Raw genomic sequence first — 23,594 nt, 5'->3', positions numbered from 1 at the left:
AGGCCGTGACTCTCTCTATGAGTTCAGGTCTGAGTCTGGCAGGAAACACCACCAGAATAAAAAGAAGAGCAGAAACTGAGTTCAGATTCATTTCTCTTCATCCCCTCCCAGAGGGTGAATGTAGGGGTCGTTAGATGTTTAGGAAGATACAGAAAAACGGAAACATATCTCACCTCTATAGACAGGAGAGTTTCACCTGGAGAAGTGATTAAATGAAGTAGCTCAGATTTATGACTGAGGAGGGGATGACACCATCCACCCCCAGCATAGATAGTGAGTGAATGACTGAGACCTTGAACCTTTTCTGATCTATTATAACTTAAATCTTAATCAGGCTTCAAACACTGATTTTATTTGTGTTTATTTGTCTGGACTCAGAGAATATTTGACATGTGATAAATGAATGATTAATCAATAATCATTATTGTTCTGGATTAACTAATCAAACAGTTTGTGTGTCACAGATAAGTCTTCACTGATTGATTAGATCATTAGTTTCCCACTGAAAGTGTTTGTGTTGTTATGTTTCATGTTTCTCATGAAGTTTGAGTGTTTGTCAGATTTTGGTAGGAAGGAAAGAATTAATCGATCGTCATCTCTGAGCCTCACCTGTCCTCACTGACTCAGATAATACAACCACAGATCAAATCACAGAGGATGATTCTCTCAGTGGGGGTGGGGGGGGCACATTCCTGAGCAGAGGCTGTAAGGCAGGTCAGGGACCTGGATGACACCTGGATGAGACCCTGAGGTCGACCCAGATTGAGCTGAGGAATTGAACCGTTTATTGTTCCTGAGAGGAGCGACTGGAGGAAGCTGCAGCCGACATCTGTTCACCTGAAAACGAACGTCTGCCGCCATCTTAGCTGATAAGACATGAGTCCAGTTTATTTCTGTGACCCTGTGTTACATATATGACACACTGTTTTACAGCAGCAGGTAGAGCCTGAGCACTCACCTGCAGAACAAAACAAACATCAGACAAATGAAATCTGTCCTGAGGAGGCTTCATCTCGCTCAGAACTAAAGACAGATAAACTGATATGTTGATGACCTGATGCCTGATTTTTTGTCTCGATGGTCAGATCATTGGGGTTTATCTTTTGGGGACCATGGAAGAATCAGAGCAGATCAGGTGTCAGTGGTTTGTTCAGCAGGTCTGTTATTCTTTTTCCTCTCGTCTCTGATGTTTATCAAACAGATTCTGAAATTTGGACGTTTAGATGTTTGGACATTCAGATGTTTGGACGTTTAGATGTTTGGACGTGTCTTTGTGTCGGTTCTTTCCTCTGTCTGTATTTACACCGCCTCTCTCTCCTCGCTCTGTTGCCTGTTTTGAATCTAAAGAACAAAAATCTCTGTTGCACATTGTTCCTGTGGTCTGGGGGAAAATTATGTATATTTATGTTTATGTTTGTGTGTTTATGTTTGTGTTTGTGTGTTTGTGTTTGTGTTTGCGTGTTTGTGTTTGTGTGTTTGTGTTTATGTTTGTGTGTTTGTGTGTTTATGTTTGTGTGTTTATGTTTATGTTTATGTTTGTGTTTATATTTGTGTATGTGTTTGTGTGTTCAGCCCTTTGCAAGGTGGATGTCTTAATAAACACCATCTGGCTGAGCAGGCATGAGGTTTACCTTCCTCACGTATGTACACCCAGCCTGCTGAGAGAGGGAGGGGGAGGGAGGGGAGAGGACATGATGCAAGAAAAAACAAGAATAAAACAGAAGGAAGAAAAGAAAAAGAGGAGAGCAGCAGATGGACAGAGTGTGTCCCTGTAGATTTAAAGAGTTATAAGTGATAAATCACTGAAACACCTGGAGTCTCTGTCATCACCTCCAGACTCTGATTCAGGACGTCTTCATGCTTCTGTCACTCTTCAACAGACTCTGATGTTAACTGCTGACAGTAACATGGAGTTAGAAACTGAGGTAGTGAGAACATGACAGAGAAACTCTGAGTCTGAGCACATTTAAAGTTTTAGAGACACAGAGGGAAGTTTTATCTGGTTCTCCTGTTTCTACCATTCTGTGAATCATTGTGACCAAACATAAAATAATCATCAACGTTGTGAAGGAGTTTTTCCTTTCAGTGTTTCTACAGGTCACTTAGAGTTAAACCTTCCATCTGTCCTCCATCGTAACTCAGAGCCTTGGCCTGATGAACTGAGAGAGAACAGTGATCATACTGGAGTCCCCTTCAGCGTGGGTTAAAGTTCAGGATCTGGTCCAGTCTTCACACATGTATAAACAGGTGCTGTGGTCCCATGAAGACCATCTCTGGTTCTGTTTGGGTTTAAATTCACTTGAAGGGAAACACAGCTCATCTCTGTTCTCCTCAGCTGAGCCTCAGTAAAAGTCTCCTGAAGCCTCCTTAGCTCGCAGATTAGCAACCAGAAAACTCTCCAGAGATTAAAATCTGTGAGTTATTAACCTCGGAGCAGAGGTTCAGGTCTGAACACAGAGCTCTGACCTCTGATAGAACCAAACCTCTGTCTCTCTGTCAGGTGGTGATGAGGAGAAGGACTTCGACATCCAGAGAAACAGTGGAACCATCTCCATCGCCCGCCACCTCGATGCTGCCCGGCGCTCCAACTACAACTTGACGGTGCGGGTCACCGACGGCCACCACAGCGCCATCACGCAGGTTAGAAAACACACAGTCAGATATGATCAGTCCTCAGCTGCATTAAAACAACCTTCATTAATTTCCTGAATGTCTGGTTCAGAGTCTGATCTGACCTCGGCGTATTTAATGTGGTTCATGCAGAGAATCTGTTTCCTCCACCTGCAGGCCTACGTCCGTGTGCTGGACATGAATGAACATCGACCCGTCTTCATGAAGCAGCTGTACCAGGTGAGGAGGATCCAGTAGATTTAAATCATTTGAACACACAGACTACAGGTGAGTCATGTATGTCAGAGATACAGCCAGGTGTGACGGCAGGTAAGTGCTGTAGGTCTGAACAAAACAAAAGCCTCCTCAGAGCCTCATCCTCCAGAGGCTGAACACTGATCACTCATTTTAACAGTGAACCTGAACGCACTGTGTTGAGTTAAGTAAAGTAAAGAGTAAATCACTCTGAACCTGTTTAAACTGAGTTATGACTGAGGAGGAGGATTTTTGTCTTGGTGGTGGTGTTACTCCGCCTGCTCCTCCTGCTCCTCCTGCTGTGGCTCTACACCTCCTCAGTTGCACTGTAAAAAAGAGAAAACCTTTCTGTTTGGATTTACCAGATCAGATTTAGGTTTTACTCAGAGACAGTGAGATGATTCTCTCAGCGAGCCAAGCTTTTCTTTTTTTAATGATTCAGACAGACTCTGACCTCGACCCTCTCTGTCTGTATTGATCATTCACATTTAAGTTTGATTGACTGATTGGTGTTGTGTTTTTTGTGGTGAGCAGTGAGCTAGTTAAAGATGAATTAGAGAGATGTTAAAACCCTGCAGGACGTCCAACAGGCTGCTGCCTCCCTGTCTGTTCGATGAGGAAGAGAAGAGGAAACAGCTGCAGTTGATTAGTTACAGTTTTAAACCAATGAAGAAGAACAAAGTTTGATGTGAGCAGGTGCTAATGTTAGCCAGTTAACCTAGCTAACGTTAGCACTCGCTGACATCAGACTTTGTTCTTCTTTATTCGTTTAAAACCTGTAACTTATCAGCTGCAGCTGTTTCCTCTTCTCTTTCTCGTCACAGTGGAAACAGTAGAACGACTCAGATCTGTTCAAACAACACAGACTCTGACAGACTCAGAGAAGTTGGACCAGGAAACAGGATTTATGTGATGTCACATTTAACAAAAAGAGTGTTTTCTCCATCCTCCCCCTCTCTGCTCCAGCAGTTTCTGCTCCAACAGTCTCTGGTCCAACTTTATCTGGTCTAGTCTCTGGTCCAACAGTTTCTGGTCCAACAGTCTCTGGTCCAGTCTCTGGTCCAACAGTCTCTGGATGTTTTCTGTCCTCAGTTCTGAATAAAATCTGGATCCAGTTTCCTCAGACCTCCTGTTGTTTCCTGTCTCTGTTGTTGTCCCTGTGAATGTACAGGTGAGGGTACCTGAGGACACGTCCCCGTGGAAGGACATCCTGCAGATCAGTGCTCAGGACGCTGACACCAACAGTAAGCTGGTGTACTCCATCCACAGCAGCCTCCACCCGGACAGCACCGGGTTCTTCCACCTGGACCCGAAGAGTGGAGTCCTGGTGATGACCGAGGAGCTGGATTACGAGAAGATCTCTGTCCATACGCTCATTGTCATGGTAACCACTCACTTTATCTCAGCAGGATACAGGAGAGGAAAGGAGTTCCTTTAGTGGCTCACACAGAGCTTTCAACCAGCACACATGGTCTTCCTCAGATAAAGTCTCCAGCATCTACTTGTTTTTCATGTCACTGTTAAATTTTAAGATGCTTTAAAAATAATTTCAACTTTATTTGAAGTTTAGATTAAATCCATTTAAAACAAAGAGCGGGATGTTATAAAAACACATCTGCTCCTGTAAAGATAAGTCAAAATATATAACAGTGTTTTTACATTTTAAATATGAACAGACTCAACACACAAACATAAAGATGAGGAAACAGCATTGATCTTTATTTTCTAATATTTTTATTCTTTTTGTTCAGTAGTTTTTACTCTGACAGACCCTGACACTTTAACAGTCCCTGGTTCCTCCTCAGGTCCGGGATCAGGAGATCCCCGTGAAGAGGAACTTTGCGAAGGTGGTGGTTGTGGTGGAGGATTGTAACGACCACTCCCCAGCTTTCCTCAGCCCCCGCTACGAGGCCAGCGTCTCCAACCTGGTCCCCGTGGGCTCTGAGGTCGTCCGGGTCAAGGCTCTGGACAAGGACGTGGGCAGCAATGCTGACATCATCTATTCTCTGCACTCCGGTGAGCAGAGGATTTATTTTTATCTTTTATCTCTGCTAGCTTCGCTCTGCTTCACATTCATTCAGTCACTCATATTCACACCTGGGAGCTGCCGCCTTTTTCTCCTCCTGACCGCTGGGATCTGCCCAGACGCCCTCGCTGCAGAGGCAGGTTCAAGGACATGACGTGAAACCTGAGAGAGTGTCTCAGTCACTGTCGCTGCCATGGGATTTGAATTACAGCCTCATCCTCAGTCTGTCACTTTATTACTCCTCCTCTCTGCTCCTCTCTGCTCCTCTCTGCTCCTGCTGAGCCGTACAGCTCTCCTCCTCCTGCAGCAGTGTAGGTTTTATCCAGAGGATGTTGCTGATCATGTTTGATCAAAGTAGTTGTGAAAAAGTGCAGCAGAGCGTGACCCCTGCTGCTGCAGAGAAACACAATGTGCCTGCTTAGTGTGTTTTATACAGCAAAGAACATCCATCTTAATAACTAATACTGTCTCACATTCAACCTTTAAGAGTTCTCCTTAAAACCAGAGGAAGAAAAAGGCCAATGGGCTGAGATAAATGTTCCCAGAGTCTCAGAATAAAACTAATCAGAGCAGTAGAATTAAAAAAAAACTTTAATCTATAAAAATATGGACACAATCTGAAACCAGGGTAATTTATTTAGCTTGTTTTAAAGAGACAGAGTTAGAGGAGACCAACACCATCCTCACATCTGTAATTTAAATAAGATGTCATTTAAAGCTGGAACCAGCAGCTGATTAGCTTAGCTTAGCACAAACACAGGAAACAGGGAAATAATTAACCTGTTTCTGTCCAAAGGTAAAAAACTACCTGCACCTAAAGGTCACTGATTAACATTCATTCTTTTCATCTCAGCAATTCACACAAAAAACTAAGTGTAGAAATAACATGTTTTTTAAACTATACTGTGCTGGGATAAAGTCAACAGTCGTTGGTTTGTGTTAACCTGTTTGTTTCTTCTCCTGCAGGAAACATCGACAACATCTTCTCCATAGATCCAGAGCTGGGCTCCATCACTGTCTCTAAACCTCTGGACCTTCAGCCTCAGGACAAGTTCCACCTGACGGTGAAGGCCACTGATCAGGGTTTCCCTCAGCGCAGTGACCTCTGCTCCATCCACATCCATGTCCACATCTCCGACCAAACCCCGCCCGCCTTCCCTTCAGACGAATACCTGACAGAGATCAGCGAGCTGAGTGCCGTCGGAGCACCGGTGGTCACCATCTCAGCCTCCAGCCCAGCTGCAGTGCATTATGGGATAGAGAGTGGAAATCCAAATGGGACGTTTCACATCAACCCCTACACTGGGCTGATTTCAACACAAAAACACCTTGACTTTGAGGACTGTACCTCCTACAAGCTCAAAGTTACAGCATCCACCTCGGCCGGAGCGTTGTCCAGGACCATCGTCTACATCTACGTGATTGACGAAAACGACAACGCTCCTGTTTTTCAGCAGAGGGAGTACTCCGGGCAAATCAGTGAATCAGCTCACATTAACAGCATGGTGATGGGAGAGAGAAACACCCCTCTGGTCATCCAGGCTTCAGATGCAGACAGAGATACTAATTCTCTGCTGGTGTATCAGATCCTGGAACCAGAGGCCCTGAAAGTCTTTAAGATAGACTCCAGTATGGGAACCATCTCTCTAATTTCACCCGTTGACTTTGAAGCCAAGGCCGAGTATCACTTCACCGTGCAGGTAAAGGACTCAGGGGAGCCATCACTGTACGCAGCTGAGCCCGTCAAGGTCACTGTTCGCGTCCTGGACCTGAATGATTGTCCGCCACAATTCACCTCCCCGGTGTACGAGCCATCCGTCATCTTCCCGGCTGTCAGAGATACAGAAGTGGTGCGCGTCACGGCCCATGATGCCGACTCGGCGGTCTCATACAGCATCACTGAGGGGAATCTGCACAATGCTTTTTCAATTCACCCCAACACCGGAGTGATCACTGTGAGCAATGTGTCTGAATTTAAAACTTTTTATCAGCTGGCTGTCAAAGCGTCTGATGGCCTCTATAAAGACTCAGCTGTTGTCACGGTGAATGTAACAAACCTCACAGCCACTGACCTCGGGTTTGAGCAGAAAGTTTATTCAGCGAGCGTCACAGAAAACCTGAAGACGGTCAAAACTTTATCTGCACTGAAAGCTACAGGCTGTTTTTTAAACGAGCCTCTTCTGTATTCTGTGTTGAACCCCATGGGGAGGTTTGCAGTTTCCCAGACATCAGGTGTACTTGAAACAACAGGTGTTCCCTTTGACAGAGAGGAACAGGATGTGTATGAGGTGGTGGTGAAAGTTCAGGACATGAGGACGCCGCCCAGGACGGCTACAGCTCAGGTCAAGGTGTTTATAGACGATGTTAATGACAACTCTCCACAGTTTCTTAACCTACCATTTTCAATGATGATATCTGAGGACTCTGATCCAGGAGATGTTTTATATCAGGTCACTGCTGTTGACAGAGATTTGGGGGAGAATGGATCCATCATGTACTCGCTGGAGGAGGACTACGAACTCTTCAGAATAGATCCTGATGTCGGAGACGTGTCCCTTCAGAGGCCTCTTGACTTTGAAGCCCTGAACAGATACGTGTTGACGGTTCTGGCTATAGACGATGGGGAGCCCAGTCTCAGCACGGTGGCTCAGCTCACTATTCAAGTGAGGAATCGAACTAACCCAGTTTTCCAGACTCTTCTTTATCCACTCAAAGTCCCTGAGAACGTCCCATCCTTCACCACCATCCTGCACGTTCAGGCCAGGAATCCAGAAGGCTACCGGCTCATCTACAACCTCCAAGAAGAAAATGCCTCAAAACACTTTCACATTGATTTTAAAACAGGCGTACTGACCGTAACCGACCCCCTCGACTACGAGAGTCAGACCATGCATGTGTTGACAGTTCAAGCCACTGACTCTGTGACCGGAGCTTTCTCCGAGGCCTCAATAGAAATAGAAGTGGAGGACGTGAATGATAACGCACCAGTTTTCTCAAAATTAATGTACAGTGTGAACATTGCTGAAGGGCTCCCAGCTGAAACATCGGTGATACAACTGTCTGCCTCTGACAGGGACTCTGGCAGAAATAAAGATCTGACCTTCACCATCGTGAGAACGGAGGGAAATGAGACGGACTTCTTTGAGATCGACCCTCAGAGCGGGTTGATTGTCACTAAACAGGTGCTGGATCATGAAGACACAAAGCACTTTAATCTGAAAATCAGAGCCACTGACAACGGCTTGGTTCCTCTCAGCAGTGAAGCCAGCGTCTTTGTAAATGTCACAGATGTCAATGACAACCCACCAGATTTCATCAGCTCCCAGTATGAAGCCACGCTGGATGAACTGGCCAAGTGTGGACACATAGTCATCAAAATCCAAGCTTCAGATCCCGACACTGGCGACTTGAATAACCTCAAGTACAAAATCCTCTCAGGGAACGAAGGCCGTTACTTCAACATCAACGAATCCTCAGGAATCATCTCCTTCTCTAACGTCTGTAAGAGGAACCTGGATCCATATTACAACCTGACGGTGGCAGTGTCCGATGGGGTGTTTCAGAAAACAGCACCGGTCAACATCGACATGATTAACAGCAACAGGCACAGTCCATACTTCAAACAGGGTGTCTATGAGGCCGAGCTGGCTGAGAATGCAGAGGCAGGAACTCGTGTGATCCGGTTAGCTGCCATCGACCCTGACGACGGGCCGTACGGCAGTGTGGACTACACCATCATCAACAAACTGGCTGATGAGAAATTTACCATCGATAATAATGGACAGATTGTTACGACACAGCCTCTGGACAGAGAAAACCCAGCCCAGAGAGTCATCGCCATCAAGGTGATGGCAAAAGATGGAGGTGGAAAAGTGGCGTTCTGCACAGTCAAGATTATTCTCACGGACGAGAACGACAATGTACCTCAGTTCAAAGCCTCAGAATACCAGGTTTCAATCCAGTCGACCGTGAATAAAGGCTCCCCCGTCATTCAGATCATGGCTTATGATGCAGATGATGGAAAAAACGCAGATGTCACCTACACTGTGGACGAAGCTGAAGAGGTGACGGAGGACATCATTGAGATCAACCCGTTCACCGGCATCGTCAGTGTCAAAGAGAGTCTTATCGGCATGGAGAACAAGATCTTCAACTTCAAAGTCAAGGCTCGTGATGGCAGCCTCCCGTTCTATAACTCCACTGTCCCCGTTCAGGTCAAAGTGGTTCCTCCTGAGGTTCCTCTCCCTAAGTTCTCAGAGCCTCTCTACACCTTCTCAGCTGCTGAGGACATACCCATCGGGACGGAGATCGGCTCGGTGAGGGCCGACTCCGACATGCCTCTGATCTACAGCCTGGTCAACGGGAACACGGTTGAGAGCAACAAAGACAAAGTTTTCAGTTTGGACAAGGAAAGTGGAACTTTGCTGTTGCAGAAAACCATCGACCACGAAAAGACCAAGTGGTACCAGATAGACGTGATCGCCCAGGGAAACCACAACGGGACTGACGTGGCATCGCTGGTGTCCGTCAGCATCCAGGTCCAAGATGTGAATGACAACCAGCCAGTGTTTGATGCCAGCCCATACAGAGCCTTCCTGGCTGAAAACATGCCTGCTGGGACCACAGTCATCCAGGTGAGATTCAGGAAGTGTTACTGTGAGTCTTTGGTCTGGACAGTATCACAGTGTTAAACTGGCCTTTACATTTACAGCTTGTCCTGCTAACTGTATGTAGCATAAACAAAACCAAGGTAGTTCTCTGATGTGTTGTTGACCAGGTTCAACATTCAGACTGTTTTAAACTGTTGAAAGGTGAATGTTTTATCTTCGTCTTGCTTCAGTTTGGTGTTTCCCTTGTTCATAGTCTGAACTCTGTTATCTCTAAGCTAAGCTAAACATGTCCTGGACACGTTCTGGCTGCTTTCAGGACATACTGTTCAGACTCTAATTAGCCAAGTGCAGAGAAACGATTGTAACCTTCCTAGTTGTTATCATGTGTCAGGAGACAGAATATCTTTGATTTAGCAAAAGGTACAACACAAGTGTGAACAAACAAGTGACAAAAGGCTGGAGAGCCATCATCACTGGGGGTTAAAAACCACTAGCATAGACTGTTTACTTGGTCTGACTGCTGGAGCTGTTGGGTTAAGGATCCATGCAGCGTTCGGTCACTGCTCATGTTGACCCACAGGTGACGGCCAATGACCCGGACACAGACACCAATGGCCTGGTGACCTACAGCCTGGAGTCTCTGCCCAATGAGTCCAGGACCGACATCACTGAGGTGTTCTCCATTGATGGCGAGAGCGGCTGGATCACGACAGTGCGGGAGACAGACTGCGAGGCCTACAGGGTCTACAGGTTCAACGTGGTCGCCATGGATCACGGCGGCGACGTGAAGTTGTCGTCCAGTGTCCTGGTGGAGGTGACGGTGACAGACGAGAACGACAACATGCCCAAGTTTTCAGACGATGTGTACCGCGGCTCAGTGGTGGAGAACAGCAGCCCGGGGGAGGTCATCGTCTCCATGACGACCACAGGATGCTGACGTGTCTCTGGAGAACCGCCTGGTGACGTGCTACATCACAGGTGTGCTGGTCTAAGAGTGTGTGTTGTTACCGTCCTGCTCTGTGGGGTTTGTCATTAATGAGGTGAGATTAAATCTGTTAACGGCTGAGTTATGATTCATGTTCCTGAGCCACAGACTCTCTCAGAGAGGAGGACAGGGCAGGAATACCAACAGGATACCCTGCAGCTAACAACAAAAACAAAGCCTCAGATTAATGTAGTTTTCCTACAGACAGTTAAACAGGCCGATCTGAAGGACCTGTCACTTCATCGTAACAGGAGAATATTTGCAGTGGAATTATTTATAAATGGTCTTGTTTGTCTGATGCTGACACTGGTTGTCAAAGAGAAAAGCAGAGGCAAACTGTGGATATTAGAGTTCCTCAGCAGCAGAGTGATTCATGATGGTTTTACTGATTCAGGAGAGTCAGAGTCGTAACTGTGACTCAGTTTCCTACTGAAACTCAAACACCTGACAAAGTTTTACGCTGAACTGTTCAAACAGAGATTCAGATTGATTTTCTTACACTGATCTCAGTGCTGTTTTACAGATATTTATTTACCTGATCACTGTGAAATGACCCTGACTGACCGGTGCTAAATTCATCAGAGAAATTCATTTGTCAGTGATCAGGAATTATTATTTTAAAAAGGTCAGGAAATCTCAAAACAAATTGAACAGAATTATTCACCATGTTTTTATTTATTTATCCAGTTCTGATTTAATCATAATCATAGTCATTTGTCCTTTTAAAAAATGAAACGTTCTTTCACATGTATGAAAATCCACCAAACTTTGACCAAACTTTAGTAAATTTAGTAATAGACGTTAAAACTTTAAAACGTTTTTTTGAGTTTTTCTGCAGCATCAAGAGCTCTTTTTTTGACATGACGGCATGAGCAGCTTTATTTCAGTCAGTCTGTGATAAAGTGATTAAATGGTGTGATGTTACAGCTGTGCAGAGCTGCAGGCTGTTTGTGGACAGGAAGAAAAGGATAGGACCTGTGTGGTGACTCCTGACGTCACCTGTCAGACCAGGTGACTGACCCGCTGAACTGAGTACATTTACCTTCTACTCCAGTACATTTATTAGACAGCTTTCATTACTAATTACTTTTAAGATGAAGATTTTACAAAGTCAACATGTTGTTAGAGGTGATGAGTTGTCTCCTCAGATTTACCTGCAAGACTTCTTGTAATGGAGCATAGTTACGTTGATGTTCTGAGGAAAATGATCAGGTATTCAGCCGCTGTCGAGTCAGAGAAACGAAAAAAACACAGTTTTTATCAGAGAGATAAAAAGTTAGTGAGAAAACTAATAAATGTAAAGAAGGTTGTGACTGAGATATTACCTCTGTCAACTACAGTAAACTACACTCACACTTCACTTTCAGACTGTTATAGATTATTGATTATAGATTTACTCTGCTGCTGAGAAGATATATCTATATACAGAATCAACTCTCTGTCACCTGGAGGCAGTTACACCAGAGGATTTCTGTTTAAAATGACTCTTCTTTTATCTCTGGTGTTGTCCACTCTCTGTTTCCTCCACACGGTCAGAGTTTATTTAAAGTCAGTGTTTTCTGTAGATGAACCTGTATCTGTGTTACCTGTGCAGACGGGGATCCTCTGGGTCAATTCGCCATCATCCAGCAGGACGAAGGGGAATGGGGTCTGATCGTGAAGGAGCGTCTGGACCGAGAGACCAGAGATAGGTACATGCTTCGAGTCACCGCCACCGACGGGAAGTTTGAGGCTCCAGTCACAGTGGACGTCCACGTCCTGGACATCAATGACAACAGCCCTCTGTGTGAACAGGTGAGTTCTCGGCGTTAACTCAGCATCCAACAGCAGCTGCAGTGAATAAACAAACAGTGAATATCTGTGTTTTCATGTTCAGACCTGCAGCTGAGTGCACTGTAAAAACTTTACCATCTGAATGAAATCATTTATTTATTGGATGGAAGCTGCAGAGAATTCCTCCTCATTTACTCAGATATGAACCTCCAGCAGAGCTGAGTACAGTGTGTCCACGTCTTTGGTCATATTTTATTCTGCTGCCTCAACAACAACAAACCTGTCGATATCACAGCTCTCTGCACATCATTCATTTAACACTGCTGTTATTTTGTTGATATAAACAGAGGTGAACTCTGGGAGCTCTGAGCTGCTGCTGATGAACACAAACACATTGTTTATTTATTGATTTCTGATAGGACGTGTAATGACCAGAGGACTGGATGTCATCCTCTTCATCTGTAATTAAAATGTTAAAGACCTGCAGACCAGACGGAGGTATTGGTGTGTTTGAGGTGTGGCTGTTAAATAACAACACTGAGCTGCTCATTATTCACCAGCCGCACCTCAAACTGTCCCTGTTCACACAAACACAGAGATTAACAGACTCCTGCAGTGATGATGTGTTTCTGTAGTCCAGTCCTGAAGTTAGCATCAGCCTCGTTCCCTCCACAAAAAACCAATGGGATTTTTTCATTGTGTTTTGGATTATTCCAGAAAATAAACAGTGAGCAGCTAAAGTTTCTGATCCTTCAGGTTTAGTTGATCAGATCATCTTCACAGATGAACACCACTGTTCTGATGTTTGAAGTAAGAAGCTAATGTTAGGCTATAAACCAACTACACCATCGGTCACATGACGTCAACGTCTCCACCACTAAGCTTCCAACTGGTCATTTCATTTAGCTCTGAGCTCTTCTACAAAAGCCTTTCTTCTTAGAAAGTTAGTGAGAGTTTGAAAGAGCGTGAGTAGAAACACAACGAGGCTGTAAAGGTGGACTGGTGAGTAGATAGGTTTTCATGTTAACGTCCCCGACAACCTCTGTAGTCTCATTTAGACACTCGTTAGCAACCGCCTTTTTTAAGACACGTAAAAGCTTCAAACATCAGGAGTGGGGGATTTACTGACCCATTTTATGTTGGAGAATAAAACCTGAAAATGTCTTGAGCTTGTGTTAAAACCACAGACCTTATTTCAGACATTTAACCAGAAACACACTGATAACAGGAAGTACTAACATGCTAACTGACTTCCTGGTTTTATGATCAGTCCTGCGGCTCTGTGTTCAGCAGTTTGGTTAAAATTTGAATCTTGTTTTGCAGTAGAGATGAAACACCATGATCAGGTGTAGGTGTGTGAGTCTCCTCCACCTCTGGAGCTGCAGCTGTCTGATGGAGTCTCTGTACCAAGTGAACATCTGAATTTTAAATTCAACAGTAATGTTTCCTCCCTGCAGCCTCCGTCTCTGACGTGGATATAAATCATGCATTCAGCCTCTGTGAGTAAAGTGCATGTAAATGGAGTCTGATTATTGTTATTATCCTGCTGCTGCAGCTGGTGTACACAGAGGTGGTGATGGAGAACTCGCCCTCCAGCATGTTTGTGCTGAAGGTTTCAGCTTCAGATCCAGATGTGGGAGCTAATGGGCAGATCTCCTACACCCTCCATGGCCCCAATGCAGACAAGTTTCATCTCGACCACAGGACAGGTAGGACGATGTCTGTTTGGGGTCAAAACACGAGCGCTTTCTCTGAGTGATATTATCGGCCCTCTGCAGCTGCTCAGACAGGCTCTATACTCTATTGTCATTTCTTTATTCCTGTGTTCAGAGGCTCCTCCTGACATCCATCACACTTTACTGCTGTCATAACATCTTCTCTCATGTCTTCAACCGATGGCCTGAAGATATCAGACTGTTCTTAGCCTTGCTAACAGAGACGGTTAGGGCAGAGACGCCAGCATTAGTCTGTTAGTTCATCCCCTGACTTTCCATTCTGCGCCACCAACAGGTCAAAGATCACACCTGTCTGACACTGAGTGATAGGAAATATGTAAAACTAAAGCTTAAATGTGGCTATAGATGCTAAACAACATTGTTTCAGAGTCACATCAGGAAGTCACATTAATGTAGTGACAATTCACAAGGCTAGCTGGCAAACTGGTCAGCTAGCTGCTAACACGCTGGCAGACTGTGAACATGGTAAACATGTTAGCTTGTTTGCTAACAAGACAATAAGTTACCACAGAGTTTATCCAGGAAACATTCAGCAAACCATTATTCTCCTGTGGGGCTGTGAAGCAGAATTACATGTTTATATGAAGTCTGTGCTAACTGATACTAACTGACGCTAATTGATGCTAATTGACTCTAACGGATGCCAGCTGATGCTAATTGATGCTAATGGGTGCTAACTTACACTAACTGATCCTAACTGATGTTAGCTGAAGCTAACTGATGTTAACTGATGCTAACATCCACATCCTTGTTAAATATTGAAAACTGAAAGAAAATGTTTCAGCTCATCAGGGATCGTCCGTTTCACAGACTGTGTTGTAGTCACTGAATTTTAGTCTGTCAGAGGTTTCTCTGCATTAAACCTGATGTCCTCCATGTTGGCGTGTAGCGTGCTAACGAGGCTGAGAGACTGAGTGTGGTTGTTCCTCCACATTATAAACTCTCATCTTTAGTGAACAGACACTGATCTGTTGACAGCAGGTGATTGAGTGTGATTGTGATGTCACCGCCCTTCCCACCTGTCCCCAGGTGAGCTGTTCACTCTGGCCGTGTTGGACCGTGAGAGAGAGGTGGAGTACAACCTGGTGGCAAAGGCGACGGATGGCGGGGGGCGGTCGTGTCAGGCCGACATCCTGCTGATGATCCAGGACATGAACGACAACCCGCCCCGCTTCTCCTCCAGCCACTACGAGGTCACCGTGTTCGACAACACGACCGTTCGGACTCCCGTCGCCGTCATATTCGCCAAAGACCCAGACACAGGTGGGTTCCTGCTGCTGAGGGTTTCTTCTCTGTAGAGAACAGGATCTAGTTTCTGTCAGGTCTGAACATGTTGTGAGTCCTCACTGATCCACAGTTAAATCCTAATGAACAGGCCATTCTTTGGTTTCACTGATCCTCAACATAATGACAGACTCGGAGCTGACAGAGCTTTACGTTCTGAAACACCCACCCGACTCTCTGTTTCATTCCAGGTGTTTTTAACTCTTCACAGAGTTACAGTCTCTGCTCAGACTGCACTTTAACTTTGGAAAAGTTTCTAACATGGTGTTAATTTTCAGACCTGAGAGAGTAAAATATTTAGAGAGGACAGTTGATGTGTTGTGTAGTCTCAGTGGATCAGTGTGTTGATGCATCTTCCCTCCTCACACAACATTTGTAAACTATCAAACTTCATTCCTTTACTCTCGAACATCTGTCTCCACAGGAGAACAACACTGATGTTGTAGGGACGGGCATTTGAACAGATGTCCTTGATCAATTATTTGGATCAATTATCAATTAATCATTATTTTTTATACTAAAAAAATGTGTTTTTCCTCAGTGAAGAAATGATCCAACAACAATCCTCTGAAACAAAGACTTTAAAGTTGAACTAACGGGAAGTAAAACAACAAAGATCTGTGGCCTCATAAAGGCAGCGACTTAGAGCAACACATGAACAAACCAAAGCTACGACACAAACACAATACAACACATTTATCATCAACATCACAGTGTTTATAATGAGCTTAGATATTTCTGAGCTGGAAATGTTCTCACATCATTTTTCCGACCACTCGAAGGAGCTCAGTTTAACCTGTTAGAGTTTAACAGCGCCTCCTGCTGGTCACACAACCTCACTGATACAAACAAATTGATTTAATTTCACGTGACTGACAAATTCTTAGTGATCAATAATCGATCATTGGTTAATTATGCCCATCACTAGCTTCTATCTCTTTATGGTAATCAGCTAACCCCGAGTCACTGTGGAGTCCAGTCTGTCCTGAAGGTGCTAACGTTAGCCAGCTAACCTAGCTAACGTTAGCACCTGCTGGTAAAAGCCTAGTGAAAGTCCACATGTTCATGTTTCAGTTGTCAGTCCTTTCCTGTGCTGCTCAGAAACTGCTGAATCTCTGGCTGAGGTCATCTGGTTTCTCCTCAGCTGGGTGAAGACAGCTCACTAACACCAGCTTTATTCTCCTTCACTGAGCAGCACAGGAAAGAACTGACAACTGAAACATGAACATGTGACTCGGACTCAGTGAGTGTGAGAGTGTTGGAGCAGACAGTTTGATCACACTATTTTTAATCACTTCACTGTTTTAGCACCAAACAAACACCAAACACACATGAACAGGATGAATCCATGTCATCCATGTTTTATTCAGCTGCTGAGTTTGAACAGTGAAGGCTGAGAAAAGTCAAACTGACTCTTTATACGGGTTAGAGTTATATATTCTGTTATATACACAGTTATACACACACAGTTATACACACACATTAACAGTCACAGCTCACCCACACACCAGGATCAGTGATAATACAAAATACTGGCACATGCGCTTTGTACACACAGAGACAGATTCAGACAGGTAGACACCACACACACACACACACACACAGAGTCATGAACAGACAGAACAGGTCGGCCACTCCTTCAGATCTGCAGCAGCTTGTCGTCGTCTTCATCTCTGCATCAGAAACTTTCTCACACAAACAAAGACTCAACAAAGAAACAAAGTGGAAACACTTTAACACACTGAGACAGAGGAGACGACACAGACACACAACCTGACTCAGACCATGTTAATTCAAAGTGTAACACAGGAACATGTAGACACATCTGTTCTAATCAGGTTTTGCTGAGAGAAATAACACCACAGCTGCTCTGCAGCGCCACCCTCAGGCTGATCACTGCTACAGCTCTACTCTGACCTGGTCTGTTGAAGCTGAGCTCAAACCGTCGACCTGTAACAGAAATTCAGCTCCTGAACGTCACACAGGCTCACATCTTTACAAAAGATACAAACACACAAAACAACAACACTAACAGGGCGCGAGGACCTGGATCACCTTGTCTCCATAAAACATGTGATTTATTCAGTGTTTCAGTCAGGTGAGTTCAGCTCTGATCCTGTGACTCGTTTATTTCCTTCAGTTTTCATCTGATAGTTCTGATCCATCTCCTCCTGTTCTCCTCTTTACAAGCTGCTGAGACATCTGCTGTGTCGAAGATAAACACTGATGATTATTATTTATCACAGGTTTTATCACGTGGAACTTTCTGCACCGTCACACTCTGATCACTGAGTTTAACGTCAGGTGTTGTTCACCTGTAATCATGAACACCAGCAGCAGGTTCTGATTTGTTTCCCGCTCAGAGAACAGACTCCAGGCTGCAGCGGCTCGACCTCAGGTCACATGATTGAACAGAGGTGTTCATCAGGTGTGTCTCTCTGTCGTTCTCTCAGGTATAAACTCAGAGGTGAAGTACTCCCTCCTCTCTGGTGACGGCGGTTACTTCTCTCTGGATGAGTTCTCGGGGATCCTGCGTCTGGAGCGACCTCTGACCTCCGACACTCCGTCCTCCTTTGAGCTGAAGGTGAAGGCCACGGACCGCGGCCTGCCCCGTCACCTCTACTCCATTGCCACTGTCACCGTGGATGTGGTCTCCCTGGACGACTACCAGCCTGTCTTCCTGAGCTCCGAGCGCACTATCCAGCTCCCAGAATCCTTAGCGGTGGGGTCTGAGGTCCTGAACCTGGCCGACCTCAGCAGAGATGGACCGGTCCCCGTCACGTATCGCATCGTCTCTGGCAACGAGGACGGACGCTTCCTGCTGCACTCACGGACAGGTGAGAGGTAGTTTAGTCTGTCTCACCTGGTCCAGGTCCTGGTCCTGGTGAAATCAGTTCATCATGGAGACACAGTTCCTCTGTCAAACAGGATCTCATGTGTTCATAGATGCTAGCTGTTTCCCTCTGTTAAGCTAAGCTAACCTCGTCACAGCTCTAGCTGAGCTGTGTCTTTAACACTGAGTCTGACTGGACTCCAGAGCTTCAGCTCCTGTTTCCATCTGATCAGGAATCAGTGATAATGAGAGAAGGCTTCAGTCTGTCAGGCTGCTCAGTCACAAGTTTATGGTTCATCAGTGAAGTCTCTGTGCAGGTAAAGATGAAACACTGAATGTCTCAGTGAGACTCTGTGGGTTCAGATACGAACCAGGATCAGTCTCATCAGTTAAAGAGACGACTGACAGCTCAGAGGTTTATCTCTCTCATTACTACACTGCTCTGTCAATAAACCTGAGCAGGATAAAGCAGTACTCATGTTCCTCAAAGTTTAGATCTAAAGGAAGAATCCTTCAGCTTCAGGAAACATTTATTTCAGTCTTTACTCTGATGATCTGTTGGTGTTTACTGTGGTTTAGAACTTTTTTATTTTGTTTGAATGGTCAGATTTGTTGGGACTATTTTCAGCGGCGGATGAATCCACATGTGGTGCTGTGGAGAGTGTTTGTGTGATGAAGGAATATATCAGGACAGAGGTTCAGACCTGTAGTGGGCACTCACCTGTAGCTCAGAGTTGTGATCTGAAGCAGGTGTTCAGACTCTGCTCCTCAGGAAACCAGACTGAGACTCTGAACATTAAACCTGGAGCTGATCCAGCTGCAGAGAGGAGGGAGAGATAAGACAGAGATGAGTAAAGAACTGATCCTGGATCAGGCTCAGTCTGTCCACAGCTCTGTGAACACCTGGAGGTGTTGTGTTGGATCCTGTTTATTCTTAATGAAGTGAGACTGGGGCAGGAAAACACCCACTGATGACTGAGGACATTATGATTCACAGCAGCTTCTCTCCACCATCAGAAACAGAATACAACGTCTGTCACTACATAATGTTCAGACTGCTGGATGACGGCTGTTTACACGGGGGTGGTGGTGGTGGGGCTTCCCTCTGTTTTATCTGATCAGCTGCTTTCAGACTGTCACAGTTTTGTGACTTTAAAGTTAATGAATTAAGTTAGTTGTGAAATATAAATAACAATAAAGGAGATAAACTCATTTTAACGATGTGTTCAAATGACGGCTGCTTCACAGTGTGTTTGGTTTTTAATGATTTAATGTCCTCGAGCGTCGTTTGTTCTTTCCATCAGTGGTTGTGTTCGCTCTGAACTCTCTGCTGCCCTTTACAGGTTTCCTCCAGTAACATGTTCATAGACAACACAGGGTTAAAAAGCAAACACATCTCCACCTGACGATGTTTTATTCACAGCAGCTTCACCATGTGCTGGTTGTGTTGTGTTCAGAGGTCAGTGTGAAAGTTGTGTTCAGCCAGACCACGTGTGTTTATGGATCCTCAGGTGGATGTGATGGAGAACATGTTGTTCTGAGCTGCAGCTCCGTGAACTCTGTTTACTATCAGAGGAAATATTTGAAATGCACTTTGTTTCAGTCTAACAAACTCTGCAGCAGCTCAGTTTGGATTTTACAAGGACATGAACCAAAGTTCTGTGTCCTCTGCAGGTCTCCTGACCCTCGCCGCTCCGCTGGATTTTGAGGTTTCCAGAGAGTATTACCTGTCTGTGGAGGGAAACCGCGGCAAGTCGTCCCTCAGCGACATCACCACGCTCGTCATCAACGTGACTGACATCAACGACAACACACCGGTGTTCGGACAAGGGGACTACAGCACCGAGATATCAGAGGACCTGACACCTGGAGGCCTGGTGATAAAGGTAGAGACACAGACACATGGTCCAGGTGTTTGGACATAAACTGTTTGTCAGGGTGTAACAGGAAGATAAATGCAGAAGATAAACAGGAAGTTTCATTAAATAAATGACTGTAGTTTATCATGAATTCTTCAGGTGCACAGAGTGAACACAGGTTAACTGGAGGATGTTTCTCTAGTTACAACACATCAGACCTTCAAACACAAACACAAGTTAAAGACACTGAATCCAGCTTCAGAGAAATCTATTGATAATCCACTCACACAGTAACAGTCTGTCAGTTTGAGATGATCTGGCAAACACAAACACCTGCAGAGACACACACATAGTTACCCGACAACATGTCAGCCGTCAGCTGTCAGGCCTGCAGCAGAGATAACACAGCAATAACACAGCTCAGTGAGTCTCTGATGGTCGGACCAAGGCTCCACGACGACTCTCTAATCACACGGTTTCATATTTGACATTTTTCTTTCCTTGTCTGCTGCTCCTCTGTTTTCACCATTAACTGTACCGTGTCACCAGGAAATGTCTGAACCGTTTTCAAATAATTGTTGGAGAGGCTCGTCTGTCAGCTGCAAAAATGATAGGATTTATTGTTATAATGAGCCAAAGTCACAAAGAGGAAAACAGGAGGAGAACATGGTTTTATTGTGAGAAGTCTGATTTTAATGAGTCGTCTCTGTCTGTTGTTTGCCTGAGGTTTATTATGTACATCCTGTTTGAAGAATTTGAAATACTAACATGTTAAAACATGATGACAGGTGATGCTGGAGAATCACTGAGTTTATTTTACCACTTGAGCAAATTGTTTTATTTGTTTTAAAGGAAAAAGGACAAAGGATCGTTAGTTAAATCATGCAGATTTTTGTGTTGTGACAAAAATAATCTAAAACCAAGTCTGAAGAGATAATATTATCATCAAAGACAAACTTAACACAAGCTAATATTTAATATTTTAGTTGAATGAAAAACAAGATTCTAATGAGCAGTGTTGTCAAGAGAAAGTAAAACAAGCTAATATTTTGTCTTTAGTTTGTGTTTGAAGTAAAGCTAAAGCTACAACAAACAAACGCCGCGGTCAAAACCAAAGCTACAACAAGCTAACACTGCGGTAAAAACTAATGTAGTTCTTGTTTCACCGTTACTGACTGAACTTCTTGTGTGAAAACCAAAGCTAAAAAAAGCTAACATAGTTCTCAAGTTAAAGTCTAAGCTGATGCTAAAACAAGCTAATGTTTTATTCAGTAATATATGTATTAAACCTGAAGTTAAAGCAAACTTGTAGTTTTGTGAAGTCAAAGAAATCGGGCACATACTGTCATCCATTAGAAACTAAGGCTAAAAGAAGCTGATGTTGTTGTTGAGTTAAAGCTGATCTCCTGGTTTCCCTGCAGGTAACAGCCACTGATCAGGACGGTCCCATCAACAACCTGCTGCGTTACTCCATCGTGAGCGGAGACCTTCTGCAGCAGTTCTCCATCCACCCTCGCAGCGGAGAGATCAGTGTCCGCACAGCTCTGGACCGAGAGGAGGTCAGTGTGTTTCTGTCAGACAGAAATATTCATTCTCTCATGTTTCTACAGAGCTGAGATAAACCCTGAGCTGTCTCCTCTGCAGATCCCTCACTACTCTCTGACGGTGCAGGCAGCAGATGAAGGAGATCCTCCTCTGTCCTCCGCCGTCCTCATCACCATCACCGTCACCGACGTCAACGACAACCCACCCGTCTTCTCCCAGGTCAACCACAGTCTGCTGCTGCAGGTACACCTCCATCTTTAACCACACCTCCATCTTCTTTATCTACAGGAAGACAGGTCCCAGACCAGCAGCAGGTGGAGGACAGGTGTAGGACCTTTCCTCCACCTGCTGGTGGAGGGCAGCATTCGAAATATGACTAAAAAAAAAATATGAACGAGGGCAGAACATGAAACATGAAGAGAGAGTTTAGTTTTTTCTCCTCTCCTCTCTTCTCTCTCCTCCCTCCTCCTCCTCCTCCTCCTCCTCCTCCTCTCCTCCCTCCTCCCTCCTCCTCCTCCTCCTCCTCCTCTCCTCCTCTCCTCCCTCCTCCTCCTCTCTCCTCCTCTCCTCCCTCCTCTCTCCTCCTCCCTCCTCCTCCTCCTCCTCCTCTCCTCCCTCCTCTCTCCTCCTCCCTCCTCCTCCTCCTCCTCCTCTCCTCCCTCCTCCTCCTCCTTCTCCTCTCCTCCTCTCCTCTCTCTTCCTCCTCCTCTCTCCTCCAGGTTCAGATCAGATCAGAGATAAATCTCTGGAGTCATTCTCAGTCCAACCTGTTCAACATGTGAATAAAGCTGAGTTTCATCAGTGAGTCAGTGATTTACAGGAGACGTCGACACGTCCACATTTTATTTTACATTTAACAGCTTCTCAACATGAAGTTCATCACATGAAGAACAATATGAAGGTTTTCTGACTCTGAAGTATAGAGCTGTGTGATATCAATATTAATCAGGATCTATAGTCTGAGTACAGTCTGATGAAGTTTGTTCTTGTTTCCTACAGAGACAGAGACTGTCTGATCTTCATTTATCTTCACTGGACATTTATTCCTCCTCTGTCCCAAAGAGTTTCAGATTAATAACTTAAATCAACATGCAGAGGCTTTAAAGAGCTGAGGACAGACGATCCATCACTGACAACACTTTATTATGTCTCTGAGCTTTACACTGAGCTGCATCCACAAACAGTGAACCAACATGGACGACACGAGGAGAATATTTAACGTCACATCTGTGTCAGCAAAGATCCAAACATGTTTTTGTTTCTATTAAAAATTGGTGTTAGACCCTGACAGGTGAATAATGACCTTGGTCTCCTGCAGGAGGGCGAGTCGGTCGGCAGCTCCGTCCTGCAGCTCGTGGTGACGGACAGAGACACTCCGAGGAACGGCCCGCCTTTCTCCTTCCACATCGTCAGTGGTAACGAGGACCGGCGTTTCCACGTGGACCAGGGTGGCCTGCTGTCGCTCTCCGCCCCGCTCAGGAAGAGGATCAAACCCCAACACCAGCTCAAGATCCAGGTAAGTCGCTGCCCGCTCACCTGTCGACCTCTCACTCCGTCTGTCATCTGCTTTCAGATGTCAAGGGATAAAAAACCATCTGTTTCGTATCTGTCAGATCTGAATATTTCACCTCTGAGGTTTGTGTCTTTGCTGGAATCTTATAAATATAAAGTGAAAATCTCAGAAATCATCAGACTGAGAGGAAGTGAAGACGTGTTTATTGTTTCCTGGTTCAGAGCGTCTCTGAGGCCTTGGCCGCTGACGCTGCAGTCACACCAGAAAACATCAGATCAAATTATCTCACTGAGGATCACACGTCTTTTCTTTAGCTGTGATTGGAGTCACAGCTTCACATCTGAGCAGACAGGTGTGTTTCATCAGCTCCAGTTGAACAGGAGTCCTCAGTCTCAGCCTCACTGCTCCATCTCTGTACAGAGAAATAAAGGTTATTGTGAGGTGAGTTCAGGATGATGAACATCATAGATGTAAAACTGCAGGTTCAGTCCAAACAGCTGCTGAAACTGTTTAATTAAACAGAGAAAATAAAACTCAGTTTTATCAGAGGAGCAGGTCTTTGTTT

At 45.0% G+C, this 23,594-nt stretch overlaps 1 protein-coding gene across 1 annotated transcript in view; it reads left to right on the top strand.

Annotated features, from left to right (window-relative positions):
• The window catches only part of LOC108891796 (protocadherin Fat 2-like), a 56,706-nt gene that overhangs the window by 20,211 nt on the left and 12,901 nt on the right, over positions 1-23,594 (top strand). Inside the window, 15 exon segments of the mRNA XM_018689119.2 lie at positions 2,501-2,640; positions 2,788-2,850; positions 4,037-4,249; positions 4,671-4,881; positions 5,858-9,525; positions 10,082-10,429; positions 10,431-10,479; positions 12,081-12,280; positions 13,815-13,968; positions 15,025-15,258; positions 17,733-18,116; positions 19,787-19,998; positions 21,393-21,530; positions 21,616-21,759; positions 22,835-23,032. Coding sequence (XP_018544635.2) covers positions 2,501-2,640; positions 2,788-2,850; positions 4,037-4,249; positions 4,671-4,881; positions 5,858-9,525; positions 10,082-10,429; positions 10,431-10,479; positions 12,081-12,280; positions 13,815-13,968; positions 15,025-15,258; positions 17,733-18,116; positions 19,787-19,998; positions 21,393-21,530; positions 21,616-21,759; positions 22,835-23,032 — 6,356 coding nt within the window.

Source organism: Lates calcarifer, unplaced genomic scaffold (genome assembly GCF_001640805.2).
Source record: "Lates calcarifer isolate ASB-BC8 unplaced genomic scaffold, TLL_Latcal_v3 _unitig_2026_quiver_651, whole genome shotgun sequence".
In the NCBI taxonomy this organism is placed as follows: Eukaryota; Metazoa; Chordata; class Actinopteri; family Centropomidae; genus Lates; species Lates calcarifer.
Note: the sequence above shows the minus strand (reverse complement) of the source record. Positions and strands in the feature narration are given on the sequence as shown.